Raw genomic sequence first — 19,093 nt, forward strand, 5'->3', positions numbered from 1 at the left:
TTGTTTTGTCTTCAATAAACGATAAATTAAGGAGTTGGAGTATTGACTCGGGAGTTACGGGTGCCAGCTGCTCTTTCAGAGGTTTGATTTCTAGCACCCACATGGCAGCTCGCAAATGTCTGTCACTCCACTTCCAGGGGCTCCCCTGGCTTCAGTGGGTACAGCATGCAGACGGCGCACAGACATACATGTGGGCAAAATTCCCATCTGCCCAAAGCAAAATTCAAAAATTGCTGCCAAGGGATTGTTTTAAAGTACATTTCTTTATTGTTTATCATCAATAAATAATTAAGTTATATACCTGTATATCTGAGGCTATATAAATATTTTGAGGCAAAAAGGAGTTGCTAGGGGGAAAGTTTAAGAAGCCCTGATCTGATACTCTTAACCTCTTTCTTGCTAATGATTTAATAGTTTAAGAATATAAAGCCAGAAAAAATTTTTTTCAAATGTCTTACGTTTAGATCAGTCTTCATAATTTCATTAACGTATTCTTTTGTGTCATAGACTCCTTTAGATGTGGAAGATAGGGGCTATAGGGCTCGTTGAATTTGGACTAAATATTTCAGCCAGAGTATCCCACAGGCTGTTCCTTGACACCTCCTCACATCACCTCCGGAGACATCATTTCACCATCTGTGATGCTAAGTGTGACCATTTGGTTCAAGGCGTTCCTCCACCATACAGCTCTGCCTTAGTGTTTCGTCTGTCCTTCATTTATTAACGTGATATGCCACAGTTTTTTTTTTCCCATGTGTCGAACCAGCCTTGCACTCCAGGGATGAAGCCTGTTTGATTGTGGTAGATGATACTTTTATTTATTTTAAGTAAAAAATTTTAAAATTCATATTAGTTGTGTGTATATGGGCATGCAGGTTCCCTTGGATGCCAGAGGAGGGGGTGAGATCTGTCTGGAGCTGGAGTTACCGGCGGTTGGGAGCTGCCTGACATGGGTGCTGGGAACAGAGCCCTGGTCCTCTGCAAAAGAAGTACATGTTGTGAATTGCTGGGCTGTCTCTGCAGACACAATCCTTTTGTTTTTTGCTTATTCTGGGGGCAGGTTCGAGACAGGCTTTCTCTGTGTACCCTTGGTTGTCTTAGACCAGGCTGGACTCAAGTGATCCTCCTGTCTCTGCCTCCCGAGTGCTGAGATTACAGGCGTGCGCCACCACTGCCTGGCTTACTGTTTTAGTTTTAAGAGATGGAATCTCAGCATGTTGCTCAGGCTGATGAACTCTTAAGTGCAGGTGGTCTGTCACCTTGCTCACAGTAGCCGGGAAGCCTCCCAGGTAGCCAGGACTGCAGGTCAACTCTAATTACTGGATAATAATCATTTTAATATGTCTGTTTGCATCTGTGCTCTTCAGGTGTATTGGGCTGTATCTTCCTTTCTTGTAGTGCCCCTGTCTGGCTTTAATAGTGGACTAATTAATACTTGTAAAATGAATTTGGAAATGTTTCATTCTATCCAACTTTGGGGCATGAGTTTGTGTTCATTTCTGGTGAAAGTCAGCAGCGAAGCCATCAAATCAGTCTTTTTTTTTTTCTTTAATAAGAGATATTTGTTTTTAATTTAAAATCCTGTTTCATTATTTTATTATTATTTATTTGTTTCATTATTTTTATTATTTTATTATTTATTCTTGTTTCATTTTTTTATGTGACTGTGCATTACATACATGTAGTGCCCGTGGAAGGCAGAAGAGGGCATCAGACACACAGATCTGGAGTTAACACTCAGTTGTGAGCACTTGCTCTTAACCACTGAGCCACCTCACCAGCCCCTCTCCTTATCATCTGGATTGGCTGAGGCTCCTGCCAACGAGGCAAGAAGAAATCGTTAATTATTTTACCTTTGAAATAAAGGCCTTTCCTCAAACTTAAACTTTCCCTCGTGGATTTTTACCTATTTCTTTTGTCCTAATTAGTTACAGTCGCTATTTTTGATGATTGGGGTGTCTATTACGTAGCTGGGGTGCCCTCTTCATGTTGCCCTCAGTGCATCCTTTGGGGACATGTCTGCTTCGTTTTGAGCATACCCTCACTTTTGGGAACTCCATAATTTGTATTTCTCCTACTTCAGTCATGGAATTTAGCCATTTCCACAGGAATCCATGGGTTTTTTGGGTTTTTTTGTTTTGTTTTGTTTTGTTTTGAAACACAAGTGAGAAAGTATTTAGGAATCAAGACCTAAAATTAAAAGTGCTCATTTCTACTAGGGCACCATCACTTTCAGGATCTTTCCAGGCACGGGACTGCTTTTAAAAATAAATCTGCACAATAATTCAATTTGAGCATTATGAGACTTGGTTTTTTACTTCCTTTATTTTTATTTTTATTTTTCACACGGAGAATTTTGACTCCCTGTGATGTCTGTAAGAATATACGAGTACTGGTGGGGCCACGCATGCACTGCACACCACCTTCGTCAATGGCGTCTAAAACATGATGGCTCCTTTGACACTTTTTCCAAAGTCGAGAGCACATCCAGATGTTTTCAGCATATCTCAGTGAAAAACCACTATCTTTGAAAAAGATAAAATATTCATTTTTTTAATGTGTGTGTGAGAGAGAGAGAGATGGAGAGAGACAGACTCATGTGTGCAGGTGCCCTCTGAGGCCAGACGAGGGCGCTAGGTTCCCTGGCGCTCCCCGGTGTGGATGCTACTTCTGTTCCCTGCGCAGGAACACCAAGTGCTCTTGGCTGCTGAGCCATCTCCTCAACCCTAACTGTTATCTCTTGTTTTGTCCTTTTGCAGTGCTGTGGGGATTGAACTCAGGGCCTTGTGCATGCTAGGCAAGTGCTCTACCACTGAGCTACTTCCTCAGCCTAGAGTCTCCTGGTGTCTGTGTGTTTTTAATCATGTTGGTGGCCCCTCTTTTGAACTAACTCTGATTCATTCTCTTATTGTACAAGTGAATTAAACACACACACACACACACACACACACACACACACACACACACACACACACACACACAGTTCTGAACTGAAGTAGTTTTCATACATGATGTTTCTTCTTTACGTTCAACGCCTTCCTTGTTGTTGTTCATCAATTTCCTTGTCTTTGTGGCCCAGGCACTCTAATAGATCATTTTCACTCACACACAATGATGCATACAAACTCTCTCCTGGCCTGCAAGGCCCAGTGATGACCTTCTGTGCACATGGGTGTTTCCCTGTTTCAGAATGTCTTTGGACTAACTACTGAGTCAACACACTCAGATTAGTTTGAGATTTTTTTTTTTTTAATGAGAAAAACAGCTTGGGAGGTTTCACTCATTTCCCACCCCACCCCCCAAATCCCTTACAAAAGTGATAAATATTGGAGGGTTGCTCCTGGAAGCCAGTCATCTGTTTTTATCCTATTTCTTCTACCCTTTAGGTCAATTTCAAACAAATGACCAAATTGCGGCCATAGCAAAAGACCTTCTCAAGTTGCAGTGTTTCATGCAAATGGCAACATTTAGATATAAACCTTAAAACTTATCTTACTTTTTTTTTTTTTTTTTTTTTTTTTTTTTGAGCTGGACATAACCCAGGCTGGCCTGACCTGTCTGGTAGCTGAGGATAACTGAACTCTGGTTCTCCTGCCATCACTGATTGAGAGCTGGAGCTCCAGGCCTGCGTCACCACACCTACTTTAGGAGGTGTGGGGCTCAAACTCAGGGCCTCCTATAGGCTAGGTGAGCACGCGTCCAGCTGAGCTTCGTCCACACCCTCAAGTCCTCTTCAAGAGGACTTCAGATGCAGTTACCAGAACTATCCTTCCTGAGAGCTGGGTATGGTGGCGCACGCCTTTCCTTTCAGCACTCTGGAAGCAGAGGCAGGTCGATCTCTGTGAGTTCAAGACCAGACTGGTAAGGCTACACGGTGATCCTGTCTCAAAGCAAAACAAAAACAAAAACAAACAAACAACAGCAGCAACAAAGGGTCTCTAGATATGATTTACCGCAACGAAACCTATTTGTTTTATATTGCAAATACTTTTTTAAAAAAAACCCTACTATGCGCAAACCTCTTAGATAGCACTAGAATAACAGAAGCCAGTGCGAACCTTCAACGTAGGATTCAGAGTGTCGATGACATGTGCACAGGAGGAGCTCTGATACAAATACAGAAAAGCATTAGGAAAGAGGGGTGCTCTCCTTCCTGGACAGTCACTTTGGAGAAGCCTGGGTGATGGGGGGCAAGCTGTTCAAGGAGTCGGGATTGGCGTGTGCAAAGATGTAAACTGAGGAAGCTTGTGGCACGGGGTCTTTCTGTTTGTTTGGTGCAAAAGGAAGTAAACAGAAACGAGCCTGCAATATGGAGACTGACAGGTTCTCAGGGCATCTGAATATGGGGCTAAGGGCTTCAGGTTGCGCTCGGCGTGGCAGTCAGCCGTGATACTGTTAACGCAGAACAGCTGTGTATCATAATGGCCTCTTCACAGTACGTGATGTGGCGTTGTGTGGAGGAGGCTGGAGCCCAAAATACAGTACAGGAGGTGGTAGGAGGCGGGAAGATAGAACCGTAGAAAGGCTCAGGTTGGGAAATACATGAAAATACAAGAATAAAAAAGAGATGCAAATATCTGAAAGGTAATTGAGTTTAGACCTGTTTTCTAGCCTCTGTCTACCAGCAAAGAGACTCAGGCAACATGGCACTGATGGGGGTGCTGGGGACCCAGCTTCTGGTCCACATGCTTGTGCAGTAAGTGCGTTATCCACGGAGCTATCTCCCTAGCCCAGACAGTTCCCTTTTAAGAGCAGCCTGTTCTCATTTGGAGGATGCAGTACTGTAAATTCCCTCTCAGGGTACTGACTGTTTTGTTTTGTTTTAGATTTATTGATTTATTTTATGTATATGAGTGCTCTATCTGCACGTGCACCTGCAGGCCAGAAGAGGCCATCAGATCCCAGTAGAAATGGTTGTGAGCCACCATGTGGTTGCCAGGCATTGAACTCAGGACCTCTGAACCATCTATCTCTCCAGCCCAAGAAGCACTGACTTAAAACAAAAACAAAATCAAAACTAGCACCTCCATGGTCCCTGGCACCTGTTCCAACTAATTTTCACGCTAGTGCTTTGCTTCAAGTGACTAACAAGTGATTCACTTTTTTGTTGTTGTTGTTTATAATTTCAATAAGCTTATTTTAGAATCATTTTAGAGTTACAGTAAAGTTATTAAAATAGCACAGCGTGTTCCATGTGCCCACACCAGGCTTATTTATTATTAATATCTCCTATTGCTACAGTATACTTCTTAACAAGATGATGATTATGTTAGGGCTTGGTTCATTTTCCCCTAATACTTTAGGGGTCCCACCCAGGGGACCACATCCTATGCTGTGCGACATTTCTCCCAAGGCCCCTCTTGGCTGTGGTTTTCTTCAGGGTTGAAGTGCTCTAGTTAGGTATGTGTGCTGTGGAACATCTTACCATGGAAGTTTCTCTGATGCCTTCATCGTGATTGCTTTAAGGTGTGGATCCTCCAGCAACCCCCCACATCTGTGCTGGGCAGGCATGGTGGCCCACCTATAAACCCAGCACACACACACACGTGTACCCACATGCATATGAACATACATCACACACACAGGCACATGCAAAGAAGGTTTGGAGGATCAAAAACTATTTTTAGGTACTGAGTGAATAACCACCAAATGTTTAATGATCTGAGCGACACCCACTTAATGTAAAAATCAAAGCCAAAGGCAAAGACAGGTGGCACACGGAAAAGGATCAGCGCAGACTATCAGGTCAGGTGGTCACTCAACTGTTAGACATGGGCAGAGAATAAACAGTCTTAGCGGGGCATGGCACTGCTTATCATAAGGTAGGGACACTAAGATCTGGATTGTCCAAGGCCAGCCTGAATTACACAGTGACACCAGGGTAGCCTGATCTATATTATATGGCCTGCTTTAAAAAAAAATCAAAACTATCTCAAAAGAGATGGGTGTGTGCCTCTGTGGTAGAGTGCTTGCCTGATATGCCCAAGGCCCTGGATTTGAGCCCCACCCAGCCCTTAAACTAATGTTGTCTTGGCAAATAACTTTGCCCCACAGGGGATGTGTTAACATAGCCACAATAATAAAACAGACTGACTTTCAATTTTCATATCTACCTCTGGACCGCGCTTGGAATATTATTTTGCAGCATAGAGTGAGGTAATGAACTGTGGCGAAATGGAGTAGCAGTTCTTCTTGTCAAATCTGGAGAGTTGGAAGTGCAAGGAGAGACAGCAAGGTAGGATGATACAGCGCCTATCCATATAATGAGCAGCGATTAAAATAATACCAGTGAGGTAAGGAGCCATCTTAAATGTACTCCCAAAAGCAAAGAGATCTGAGATGTGGCTCTGTTGCTGAGATACTTACCTTGCACCCGTGAAGCCGTGGGCTTGGTCCCCAGCACTGTGTAATCTGGGCTTGGTGGTGCATACTTGTCTTCCCAGCACATGGGAGGTAGAGGCAGGAGAACCAGGAGCTCAAGGTCATCCTTGCCTACGTAGTGAGTTCAAGGCTAGCCTGAGCTACATGAAACTCTGCCTGCAAATCCCCAAAGAGGCAGACAGGGGGCTAGTAAAGACCGATAGTAAATTAAAGAGTTTAACGTTGGAAGAGGAAGCCGTGGGATGTAAGTGACCCTCAATCCTCGTTTTATAGTGGGATGCCTTCACACACTATTGCCAGTGAAAGTGATGGTAAACACCTGGGGATTCTGAGCCGGACCGATAAAAGATGTCAGTCAGCAGAGGACAGGACGGGGTGAATGGTGCTGGCCAGTGGAGATTTTTGGATGGACTCTGGTGCATTGACAAATGATAGAATTTACTACAAATGGCTTACGTAGAGAGAGGGCAGAGCAGGAAGTTCTCCTCCCAAACTGGAGAGGCTGGTTCCTAATCAACGGTAAATTCATAAACAAAGCAAGATGGAGAGAAGGCAGCGAGTGAAGCCTCTGTCTCGCAGGACATAGCTGGAAGCCCTGGGCGTCCCAAGGCCAGCTGTGTCTGCTTCCTCCCTGCATGGCACTCTGTCTCCCACCTCACAAGGGCCTTGGAAGACGGGGCTGAACCAGGCCTCCCCTGTGCAGTACCCCTCCAGAGACACCCCTCCAGAGCATGTTTGCACGGACCCCCATGCTGCATCTGGTCCTCTGGTACCTCACTATAGGATATAACAACGCTGTCCACCTTCTCCATAACCTCTCCTCTCTGGGCATAGGTGACTTGCTCTTTCTGGATCCGTCCCCGTTCATCTGCCTGTTCTGTCTCTTCTTTCTCCTCCCATCTCTAAGCGTTCACATCCTCCAGGCATCTATCCTTGAGCGTGGGTTGCATCTCATTTGAATTGGACTCCTCGGTGGCTGTCACTTACATAGTCATGAAGGAGGAGACTTTTTCCTGAGCCAGATAACGGGCCAAGTTTTTGTTTATGGCAAGTAGGGATAATCTCTGGCACAGCTGGGTTTGGAAAGCCCAGGGGTCCAAGTCAGGCCCTGAGATGCAGACACACATCTGGAGATTGGAAGATGGGGAGGGAAGACAGGACTTGTGCATATCACTTCGGAGTGTGCGCATTTTGCTAGCATCTGCAGAGGGTGTAACTTTTTTTTAATGCCCCTTAAAAAAAAAGTTTACTTTTGTGCAGATGTGTTTGTATGTATATATGTGCATATATGTGGAGGTCATAGGTCAATATTGGCATCTTCCTCAATTGCCCTCTTCTCTTTTTTTTTTTTTTTTTTTTTTGAGGCAGAGCCTCTCTTTGGACCTGGGCTTCAACAATTTGGCTAGCCTTGCTAGACAACAACCCAGGGATCTTGTGGTCTCTGCACCACAGCTGGGCACTACCATCTGTTAGCATTTTACCCGTGTGCTGGGGGTCTGAACTCAGGTCCTCATAATTATGCGGCGAACACTTTACCAATTGAGCCATCTCCTCAGCCCTCTGTTATTATTTTCAAGATCCTCCTATACTTATCAAAACAAAAACTTGACTTCTCAGGTGGTTGAGGACAGACTCTTCTGAGCATTTTATGGTCACGTGGCCAACCTTGTTTGAGAAAGTCAGCTCAGAGATGATCAGTTTATTTTCCGACGGTTGTTATGACAACCAGGTGCACGCTAGATGGTGTATATACCAACAGCGATGCATCATCATCTTGCAAGTCTGAAATGAGGGGTCCAGGTCAGATAAGATCCAACGTACACCGAAGGATAGAAGTTTGGAGAATATGTGCATTTAGAAATGGGAGGAGGAAGAAGAGACGGGGCCTGGTGAATGACCTGGCAGGCGTCTGTCCTAGCCTCCTTGATTTTCAGTGTATCACCTACACTGTCCCTACATGTCCCTGTCTGTGTCTGTATCCAATTTCATGGCTGTTACCGGGACCCTCATCTGCTTGGGGTCAGGGCCGTCCTGCTCTGCGATAGGTCCATCCTCATGTTAGCATCCACAGGGGCCACATGAGGCCATGTTCGGGCTCTGAGGGCCTGAGGTTTCGATATATGGATGTGGGGTGGGGTGGGGGTGGGGGCAACGGTTCAAGCAGCAGCTAACTCGCTGTCTCCCTCTGGCCGCAGCAGCGCTACGACAAGCGGGGCGGAGAACGATCGTGAGGACGCAGAGCCGGAGTGGAAGGCCCCGGATGAGGAGCTCATCAGGAAGCTGGTGGATCAGATTGAGTTCTACTTCTCCGATGAGAACCTGGAGAAGGACGCCTTCCTGCTCAAGCACGTGCGGAGGAACAAGCTGGGCTACGTGAGCGTCAAGCTGCTCACCTCCTTCAAGAAGGTGAGGCTGGCTGCCTTCTCAAAGGCTGCTCAGGGCATCGCCGGGGTGTAGACCTTGTGCTGTTAAGTATTTTGGGTGTTTTGTTTCGCACCCCCCCACCACCACAGGCCCCCTGCCTAGAAAATTTTCAATTAAATGTGAGGCAGGCCTGGAAAAAAAAAACAAAACAAAAAGCAAAAACAGAAAAAATATCAAGAGAAGGGAGTTAGTGGAGCCAAGGAGCTAGCTTAGTCCATAAAGTGTTTACCATGCAAGCAGGAGACCTGACTTTGATGCCCAGAACCTCAGGAAAAAAGACAAGCTTGGTTCCACAATTATAATTCTGAGCTGGGGAGGTAAAAATAGATCTGTGGGACTAAAAGGACAGCCAGCCTAGTCTGCTGGGAGAGCTTCATGCCAAGGAGAAACTCTGTCTTGAATATAAACAAATAAATAGCAAGGTGGATAGATCCTAAAAGGAATAGTACCCAAAGGTGACACTGGTCCCCATATATGCATGCATGTGAAGAGAGAGAGAGAGAGAGAGAGAGAGAGAGAGAGAGAGAGAGAGAAAGGGAGAGAGAGACAGAGAGAGACAGAGAGAGAGACAGACAGACAGACAGACACAGAGACAGGGACAGAGAGACATGCATGTGCACACACAGGTTATGAGAGCATTCTTGAGGATATATTTACTTGTTGTGAAAAGGGTCTTGAGAACTAGGACAAATGTCAATTGGTGGCTATTAAGAAATGCTGTGACTTCTTCTCAGTAAAGTTTTAGACCTCTTGCCAGGCACATGAATGCCCGGAGGCTGCTACAACAGAACAGCGGGTCTTCGAGGCCTTGAGAGATGCCTGTTGGTCTGGAATTGCTTGACACCCACTCAAGCTTTCCACCCGCTGAGTCAGTATGGGATGGGAGAGACCACACAGACCTCAGGGAGGTGAGCCTCCTTCGTGACCCCAGCATGCTCTGCCCTGCTTGACACCAAGGAGAACCCTGCGTACCAGTGTGATAGGTGCTCAGGGGTCACTGGGTGCCAAACAGGAGACTGCATGTCCTTGCTGTGGACAGGTGTAGAGTGTGGGCCCTAAACGCCTGGCTCTCTCAGAGGAATGGCTAACCAGTTGGGATGACAACCCCTTCCGTAGGGAGTGGGTCTGTGTAAGGAGTGGGTCCTGGCCAAGATGTCTGCGCACTTTATCAGAAAGCATCGGTGAGAAGCCCTGTATCTTGGAGCACTTCTCTGCCCAGCTCCTGGTGAACTCTGCCTTCTTCTCCGACTCTTGTTTGTTTGTTTGTTTGTTTGTTTGTTTGTTGAGACAGGGTTTCTCTGTGTAGCCTTGACTGTCCTGGACTCACTTTGTAGACCAGGCTGGCCTCGAACTCACAGCGATCCACCTGCCTCTGCCTACCAAGTGCTGGGATTAAAGGCATGCGCCACCACCACCCGGCTGCCTCTTTTTTTCTTTATTCATTCACCGAACAGATTATTCTTTGTGTTTGATGAGCATTGTGTTAAGTACATGAGATACAAAATGAACACAGCATTCCGTCTTTCCCTGAAACATTTACAGCTGAACACAAGATAAACGACCCATGAAATGCTACAGCGTAGCCACAGGCAAACTGATGGAAGGTGCAAGATACTTGGGGTCCAGCTAACCAGAGAATTCTTCTGGGAGTGGTGGCATTGGGACATGGTCTTGGAAGATGAACAGAAGTTTGCAAGCTCTAGAAGAGAAGAAATATTCCATGTCCAGAGAGCAAGCTCTGACATGAAAAATAGTCCCAAGGTTGGGAACCCTTAAATAAAATAAGCTAAGCCGGGCGCCACATGCCTGTGATCCCAGCACTCAGGGAGGCAGAGGCAGGCAGATCTCCTCCCAGTTCAAGGCCAGCCTGGCCTACAAAGCAAGTCGAGGATAGCCAAGGCTACACAGAGAAACCCTGTCTCAAGAAGCAAAAAAAAAAAAAAAAAAAAAAAAAAAAAAAATATATATATATATATATATATATATATATATATATATATATATATCGCCAGTGGGATCCTCTGTACAGTCCCCTTTTTGTGATCTCCTAGGACTTCAGACAGTCACCCTGGTTTTCTTTCCTTTCATATCTGCCACGTACAGATCCACTCAGGAGCATTCTCTCTTCAAAACCAGGCACAAGATGGCCACCCCCAGATCCACACCCCCAAATTCAGAGCAGAGAGTCTTTTTCTTCTAGAAGGTTCCCTGCTAATCATGATGAGAAACATATCAGAGGAAGGCAGCCAATACAAAGAGATCGCAAAGTGATAGTTCCTTTCCTTGTCACGGTTACAAAATACCTAGGCCACGGCTGAGGGTGCACTGCTTCATGGTGAGGAGGGCATGGCAGCACAAGTGTGAGGCAGCTGGTCACGTGGCACCCACAGTGGGGGGCAGAGGTTAGCACAGAGAGATGAGTGCTGCTGCCCAGCTTGCTTTCTTGGTTTTGTTCAGTCAGGATCGCAGCCACGAGGTGGCGCTGCCCGCATTTGGAGCTCATCCTCTAGCCATAGTTAAACCTTTGTGGGAACAGCCTCAGGGACACATCCAGATGTGTGCTTCTGAAGGGACTCCCAATCCAGCCAGACCGACAGCGAGGGCGACTCCTCATCCCACAGAGCTCCTGACAGGCTCGTAAAGTTCTAGAGGTTGCACAAGGCCAAACCTCCTTGTCTGTTTTCCCTAAAAGAAAACTACTTCTTTTTATCTGATGTGCGTGTCAGTGCGTGTATATGTGCCATGTGCATGCAGTACCCTCAGAGTCCAGAGGACGGTGTCAGATCCTCTGCACCTGGAGTTTCTATAGAGTGGTGGGAGCCGGGAATTGAACTCAAGTCTCTACAAGAGCAGCCAGTGCTCTTCCTCACCAAGCCAGCACTCCAATGCCTGCTTCCTTTTCTTCATGCGGTGCCTGGAAACATCCTAAAGGATCACAAACACAGACTTGAGGTGGCCAGGAAGTAGCTAAGTTTTCTCAGGGGACCTGGTTCTTGCCTCTGTGTGTTCCTCAGTCCTCTGCAGCTCTCCTCTGGTAGAGCATAGCCCCCCTTACTCCTCACCCTCCCGGGTATGGCAGCACGTGCTTCCTGCTCTGACTTCTGGCCTAGGAGGGATGGCTTTGCCTCTCCTGTATGCTCCTTTCCCAGCTGTTTTTACAATGGAGCCACCACGCCAGGCCCTGACTTTCCTACAACCTTGCAGGGACCTTCACTCATCTCAACCCCTTCTGGGTTCCTGACTGACTGGCTGACTGACTGACTGACTGCTCACCAGACATCCAGCCATAGGCCCAGGCCTGTTTCTCTGTGGCATAGTGACCACCCCAGTCACTCTGGGTAGGTGACCTGGGGTTTTTCCCTGCTAAGGGTGAGAGGCCACAGCCAGAGTGGAGAGTGCACACACTCCAACAGTGTGTCAGGACACACGGAGCTCTTCAGAGGTTTTCCCTGCACTGCCCAGGTAGCGAGCCTTCTTCTCTTGCTTTCTGTGCCTTTTCTGTTGGAGGCCCAGGAGCACTGGGAGTTCCTCAGCCTCCACAGGGGCCTGGGCCTCAGAGGATTCTGGGTAATTCCTCCCTGCAGGCTCAGGTTACGCACCCCACCCACATCCACCAACTCTTGGGGGTGACTCATCTCCCTGGCACGCCCTTCTCTGGAAGTGGGCCTTTGCAAAATTGCCATTTTATGAAATAAATATAGCTTTTCATATACTGCAGCACCAATATGCACAGTTTCCATCATGGGAGGGGTTACTTCGCCACTTTTCAAGAGGCCCAGGTCAATGTAATTCCACGTGGTGTCTGTGCCTGTTCCTCTTGGGGGGATATTACAGAGAGGACCTTTGGGAGGTCCTCATCAACTGTTAATCACAGCATCGGAGACTGTCAGGCCCTCCAAATCCTTTCACTGTAGTAGCACATTCAGGGGTGACCACCTACAGTCCCAGTGTTTGGAGGCCCTAGGTCATGAGTTTGAGTCCAGCCTAGGCTAGAGAGTAAAACCCTGTCTCAAAAAAAAAAAAATCAATAAATCTGCTCTGGGGCTGTAGCTCACGGAACACTGCTCACCTGGCATTCTGCATCCAGCCCTCAGCACTGCCTCACAGAGGTTTGAAACAGTGATAGCACAGCATTAGTGAATATTCTTGGAGGGTGAAATGCTGTTTTAAATTCTGTGTGCAAATGTGTCTCTATATTTTTTGTGCGCACACACACACACACACACACACACACACACACACACACACACATAAGTGCAGATATGTGGTAGGTGGAGATCTCAGAAGCCAAGCACCTTGTTTCTTGAGACAGGGTCCCTCCCTGGCCTGGAACTAGCCCAGTAGGCTAGGCTGGCTGGCGGCTGGCTGGCAAGCCTCTCTGCTTCCACACTGCTGGGATTGCAAGCACATGCCATCCTGCCTGGCTTTTTCAGGTGGGTTTGGGGGGGGGGGGTCAAACTCAGGTCCTCATGCCTGTGTGAGAAGCACTTGGCCGTCCCCCCAACCCCTCAACTCATCTTGTGACAGCACTGCGAAGTACGCATTTTTGGGTATTTCTAGCACTCTTATGAGGAGGCTGGGTACTGTGAGACTAATTAATTTTCCAGAGCTTACTAGTAATTGGAGGTGAAGCTTGGGGCTGCGTGCGTAACAGCCTTGTGTTCGAGCAGCGGTTCTCAGTCTGTTACGTACAAACTTTACTTCATCCACACTTTTGCCTCTTTATCTTTTTGTTTTGTTTTGTTTTGTTTTGTTTGAAAGTGCTGGGGATGGAACCTAGGGCTTTGTACACATAAGGCAAGTACTCTACCAATGAGCTACGGTCCCAGCCCTTCTTCCTTCAGCTTCAGCTTTGGACAGCAGGTATGGAGCGGTGCTGGCCAGTAGAGCGCTGTACGACAGTAGAAGCTCTGCCCGAGTTCGCAGGTCAGATCCTGTAGTCCCTAGAGCAGTGGCTCAACCTTTCTAATGCTTGGATACAATTCATGTTGTAGTGGCCGCCCTCCCCTCACATGCATAAAATTATTTTGCTGCTGTAATTTTGCTACTTGGATGAATCATAATGTAAATATCTGACATGCAGGATAGTTGATATTTGTAAACAAATGTGCATGCGACTGGAGAACAGTGATTAAAGAGAGCAAGAAAGGCTGAATTTTAGATGAGGCAAGACTGATGCAGGTCACAGGCATGAGTTAGGAAACAGGATCTCAAGCTGACTGGCTGCACCTCTAACTCTGCTGTGAGATTTTCCGTCCTGGTGATAGGTCACTGCACAAAACATGTTTGATAGTGAAGTCATAAGCTCCAGTGTGAAGTCTCACAGCCTCAGAATGGTGCCTCCCACTGTTCCTTAAGATACATAAGACTGGGGGCTGGAGAGATGGCTCAGTGGTTAAGAGGGCCACCTGCTCTTCCAGAGGTCCTGAGTTCAATTCCCAGCAACCACATGGTGATTCATAACCATCTGTAATATAATCTGATACCCTCTTCTGCAGATAGAGCACTCATATACAATAAATAAAATAAATAAATCTTAAAAAAAAAAAAAAGATACATAAGACTTAGCCAGATGTGATGGCGCATGCCTTTAATGCCAGGACTCGGGAGGCAGAGGCAGGCGGATCTCTGTGAGTTCGAGGCCAGCCTGGCCTACTAAGAGAGTCCCAGGACAGCCAGGGCTATTGCACAGAAAACCCCTGCCTCAAACAAAACAAAACAAAACAACAACAACGGAGATACATAGACTTTGGGTCTGGCAAATTTCAGTGTGTGGTTTTATGTTTTGTTTTGTTTTCTTATAATCTTTTTATAATAAAGTTTATTTTTAAAAAACTTGTAAAGAAAATAAACCATTGAAGAAGTGATTGGAGAAAATTTTCATTTACTCGCTCTCTAACTGGTATTTTGAGTGTCTCCCGTACTAGGTATGATTCTAGTCATGGTTGTTATAGAGACGAGAGAGGATGGGCGGATAGAGCATATACAGATATGAACAAGGAGAGAAGGTCCCATTCAGACCTGCTTTTGTGTTCCTCAGGTGAAACACCTCACACGGGACTGGAGAACCACGGCACATGCCTTGAAGTATTCAGTCACCCTGGAGTTGAATGAGGACCACCGGAAGGTTAGGAGGACCACCCCTGTACCACTGTTCCCCAACGAGAACCTCCCCAGCAAGATGCTGCTGGTGTACGATCTCCACCTGTCCCCTAAGCTGTGGACCCAGGCCACGCCCCACAAGAACGGAAGGGTGCAGGAAAAGGTAATGGAACAACTGCTCAAGCTCTTCGGAACTTTTGGAGTCATCTCATCCGTAAGGATCCTCAAACCCGGGAGAGAGCTGCCCCCCGACATCCGGAGGATCAGCAGCCGCTACAGCCAGGTGGGGAACCAGGAGTGCGCCATCGTAGAGTTCGAGGAGGTGGATGCGGCCATTAAAGCCCATGAGTTCATGGTCACTGAATCTCAGGGCCGAGAGAACATGAAGGCTGTCCTGATTGGGATGAAGCCACCGAAAAAGAAACCCCTCAAAGATAAAAACCATGACGACGAGCCCACAGCGGGTACCCACCTAAGCAGGTCCCTGAACAAGAGAGTGGAGGAGCTTCAGTATATGGGGGATGAGTCTTCCGCCAACAGCTCCTCTGACCCTGAGAGCAATCCCACCTCTCCTATGGCTGGCCGGCGACATGTGGCCACCAACAAGCTCAGCCCTTCTGGCCACCAGAATATTTTTCTGAGCCCAAATGCCTCCCCATGCTCAAGCCCTTGGAGCAGCCCCTTGGCACAGCGTAAGGGCGTCTCCAGAAAATCCCCACTGGCGGAAGAAGGTAGACTGAACTTCAGCACCAGCCCCGAGATCTTCCGGAAGTGCATGGATTACTCTTCCGACAGCAGCGTGACTCCCTCGGGCAGCCCCTGGGTTCGCAGACGTCGCCAAGCTGAGATGGGGACTCAGGAGAAAAGTCCAGGGGCGAGTCCCCTGCTGTCTCGGAAGATGCAGACGGCTGATGGCTTACCTGTGGGGGTGCTGAGGCTGCCCAGAGGCCCTGACAACACCAGAGGCTTCCATGGCGGACATGAGAGAAGCCGAGCCTGTATATAACGCCCTCGATTTTTAGTACTAGCTCCACTGAAAACAATCTTTGCTTTTCAGGTCCTCACAAATAGCTAGCATGACAGAGAATGGAGTTCGGTCCCCTTATAAAGCTTTTGTATCCATCTAGATATTTTAATTTATATATTTGTAAGGTATACGACTTGTCCAGTGTGCCATGGTTTTAGGCTCGTCTTCTGGCTGAGAACTATGTGTGAGTGTGACAGCTCTGAAGGCTGTGGGACAGAGGCTTTCTGGGAAGATCTAGCAATGCAGGACTGGCTTTTCCCTGTACCGACTGAGCAGGCCGTGCAGGGGGGGTCCTCTTAAAGCCGCAAAGGAGTTTTGCTCAATGGTGAATCCTTCAGTCAATTAGAGTGGTGTCTTATAGGACTGAGTGTCTGTTTCCTGTCAAGTGAATAAATAATAAAACACCCACCGAAAATCCAATATCTGAGGTCACAGACCGTACCCCATACCCTTTTGATAAGGAACCCAATAAGGATGTATTACCTCCATCTACCCCACAGTGTATCCCCTGGACACCCCTCAGCTCTCCCGGAGGCTTCTGGCAGTCCCGGTCTGCCATCGCTGTGAGTCTCCCTGGACATGTAATATAGTTCCTGCTGTCTCCACAGCATCCCAGATCAACAGCATTGACATCACCTGAGAACTTGCTAGAAATGCACATTTCCAGGTCCCACTTTATGTGTGTGTGCTTTTTAAAGATTTTTCCCCCAAGAATGTGTGCTTTGTAGACAGGTGCCCCTCCATCCTTAAAAAATGTCTCTGCTGTAATTCCCTGATAGAGTTACATCTTGGTGTTGGTCCGAAACTGTTTATATCTCTCAGTGTCAAATGTCCTGTCTCCAGAAGAACATCAGGCCCAGTTTCGAAAATGTGAGAGGCTCAGCTCCAGCCAAAGTGGAAGGAAGAGCCAGAGATGGTTGACAGTTTTGACACTGAACAGTGAAGATTTATTCTTATTTTTAATTTACACGTATGTGCCACGTGTGTGCCTGTGGGAGCCAGTATGGGGCATCGGATCCGATGAGGTTGGAGTTATAGGTGTGAGCTTCACAGGATGGATGCTGGGAACTGAACTCGGATCCTCTAGAAGAGCCACGAGTGCTCTTGACCTCTGAGCCATCTTCCCAGTCCCAGGTCCTGGAGTTTAAAAAGCCCTGCAGATGATAGGTGATAGTGTGAGAACCTTTGGGGTGACCAAAGCTGCAGGACCCCACGTCTGCCAGTCAGACCCCACACCTCTCACTCCTATGCTGTGACTTGGTGTCATGCTCCCTCACCTTCTGGTACCCCTGGGACATGCTCTGCTGCACGGCCATGTGCAGTGTCGCCAGCCCCGCATAAAAGGCTCCGCTTGCTTCTCACTGGGCTTCATTGCTGTTACCGTTCAAAGCCACTGTGGTGTACGACAAAGAGCCCTGGCCTAGATTCCAGCCTTGGCTTATCCATGGGCCATTTGGGGGATTTAGGACTTGTTAAGAATTGAGTAGTGACAGCCAGGCGTGGTGGCTCACACCTGTAATCCCAGCACTTGGGGAGGCTCTGAGAGTTCGAGGCCAGCCTGGTCTACAGATCAAGTCAAGTATAGCCAAGGCTAAACAGAGAAACCCTGTCCCAAAAACAAACAAACAAACAAACAAACAAAAGTTGAAAAAAAAGGAAAAGGAAAAAGAAGTGAGTAGTGATTGTGTTCCTGGAACTTTGATAAAAAGCTTCCCACGCTTTCTCATTTAAATCATCCCAAAACCAATGTGGGGAGAGGGAAAAAAAAAAGATTCAGGTATTGGAGCTACATTATACCAGATTTTAAAAAAGAAAAAAAAAAACCCATGTGAGTAAACTAACCTGCCCAAGATTTAGTAGCTGGGTTGATGGTTCTGGGGATCACTTTGCTACTACTGCTGCTGCTGCTGCTGCTGGTGGTGGTGGTGGTGGTGGTGATGGTGGTGGTGGTAATAGTGGTGGAACTCTTTTCTGAGACAGTGTTGCCCTGTAGCATTGGCTGACCTCAAACTCCCAATATTCCAATTTCAGACGAGGGAAGCTACATAAGCACCATCATCCCAAGCTAGCGTTAAATGTTTTATTATTATTATCATTATCATTATTATTATTATTGTTGTTGTTGTTGTTGTTGTTGTTGTTGTTGCTATTGTCTGTGTTGTGTGCACACATGCACGTGCACATACACATGTGCTCGCAGTGTGCAGTCAGGTCACGCTATGGAGCTGGTGTGTGGAGGTCAGGAGAGTTTCAGGTGTGAGCTGCAGGAGACAGTTGCTTCCTTCCACTGGTGAGTTCTAGGGAGCAAGTTTAAGTCACGAGGCTTAAACAGCAAGCATGTTTACTCTCTGAGCCACCTTGCTGGCCCCACTAAGTGGTTTTGACATCGCTGAGCCCTGTTTACCATTCATAACCACATGATGCAGTCACAGGTGAATCTGGCAGTTCCCAGTGTGCTGGGCTTTGTCTTAGACACACTATGTCCCTGGTCCCCAGCATCCCCACAAACTGTTAACACTGTTTAACTACATGAGAAGCTGCAGAAGTAGGAAACTAATGCTCACCTTGGACAATTGTGGAGATGGAAAAGGACAAGTTTGCGGTGCTTTTGTTTCGATTCAGGCTGGCCTCAAAGTCACTATGAGCTTCTGATCCTTTTTGCCTCCATTTCTAGACTGCTGGGATACTGGGATTACAGGCACACACTACCACTGTGTGTGATTTTTTTATGCAAGCCCGGGGAATCAACCCCAACAAGCACTCTGCCAACTGAGCTCCACTCTCACCCCTCAAGAGTGTACTTTAAATTACACAGGCATATCCAAATTAGCAGATGATTATCTAGTCAGGAAGGTGGCTTTAAGGCTCAGAATTCGTATGGACTAGATTTTTCCACTTTCCAGCTATCTGGTACAGAGGTGTGTCTAGACTCCAGACTGTGAGCCCTTCTGACCCCGTGCAGTGTCACAGCTCCCCTCCAGCCACTCCCTGGGTCTCATCCCCCAATTCTACTTCCATCACTGATGCCTGATCTTTCTGTGCAGGCACCCCTCTGCTCCCGGGTTCGGCTCTTCCCTCAGGCTCTTGCACGTGTGTGCCGTTCCGTGTGTGTGCCATTTCATGCCATTATGTTCCCACACAGTCACTGCACTTTACTTC

General features: G+C 47.2%; 1 protein-coding gene across 2 annotated transcripts in view; it reads left to right on the top strand.

The window, feature by feature from the left end:
- LARP6 (La ribonucleoprotein 6, translational regulator) overlaps positions 1-16,354 on the top strand; it is a 21,083-nt gene extending 4,729 nt beyond the window's left edge. Inside the window, exons 2-3 of one of the 2 annotated variants that reach the window (XM_084783958.1) lie at positions 8,580-8,787; positions 14,846-16,354. In XM_084783958.1, coding sequence (XP_084640084.1) covers positions 8,580-8,787; positions 14,846-15,913 — 1,276 coding nt within the window. In that variant the 3' untranslated portion in view covers positions 15,914-16,354. Of the gene's footprint in view, positions 1-8,576; positions 8,788-14,845 lie in introns of both variants that reach the window. The other variant, XM_084783957.1, reaches the window with a different exon arrangement.
- The last annotated feature ends 2,739 nt before the right edge of the window (positions 16,355-19,093 follow it).

The sequence above is a fragment of the Acomys minous genome (assembly GCF_964271855.1).
Source record: "Acomys minous genome assembly, chromosome: 5".
Classification (NCBI taxonomy): domain Eukaryota; kingdom Metazoa; phylum Chordata; class Mammalia; order Rodentia; family Muridae; genus Acomys; species Acomys minous.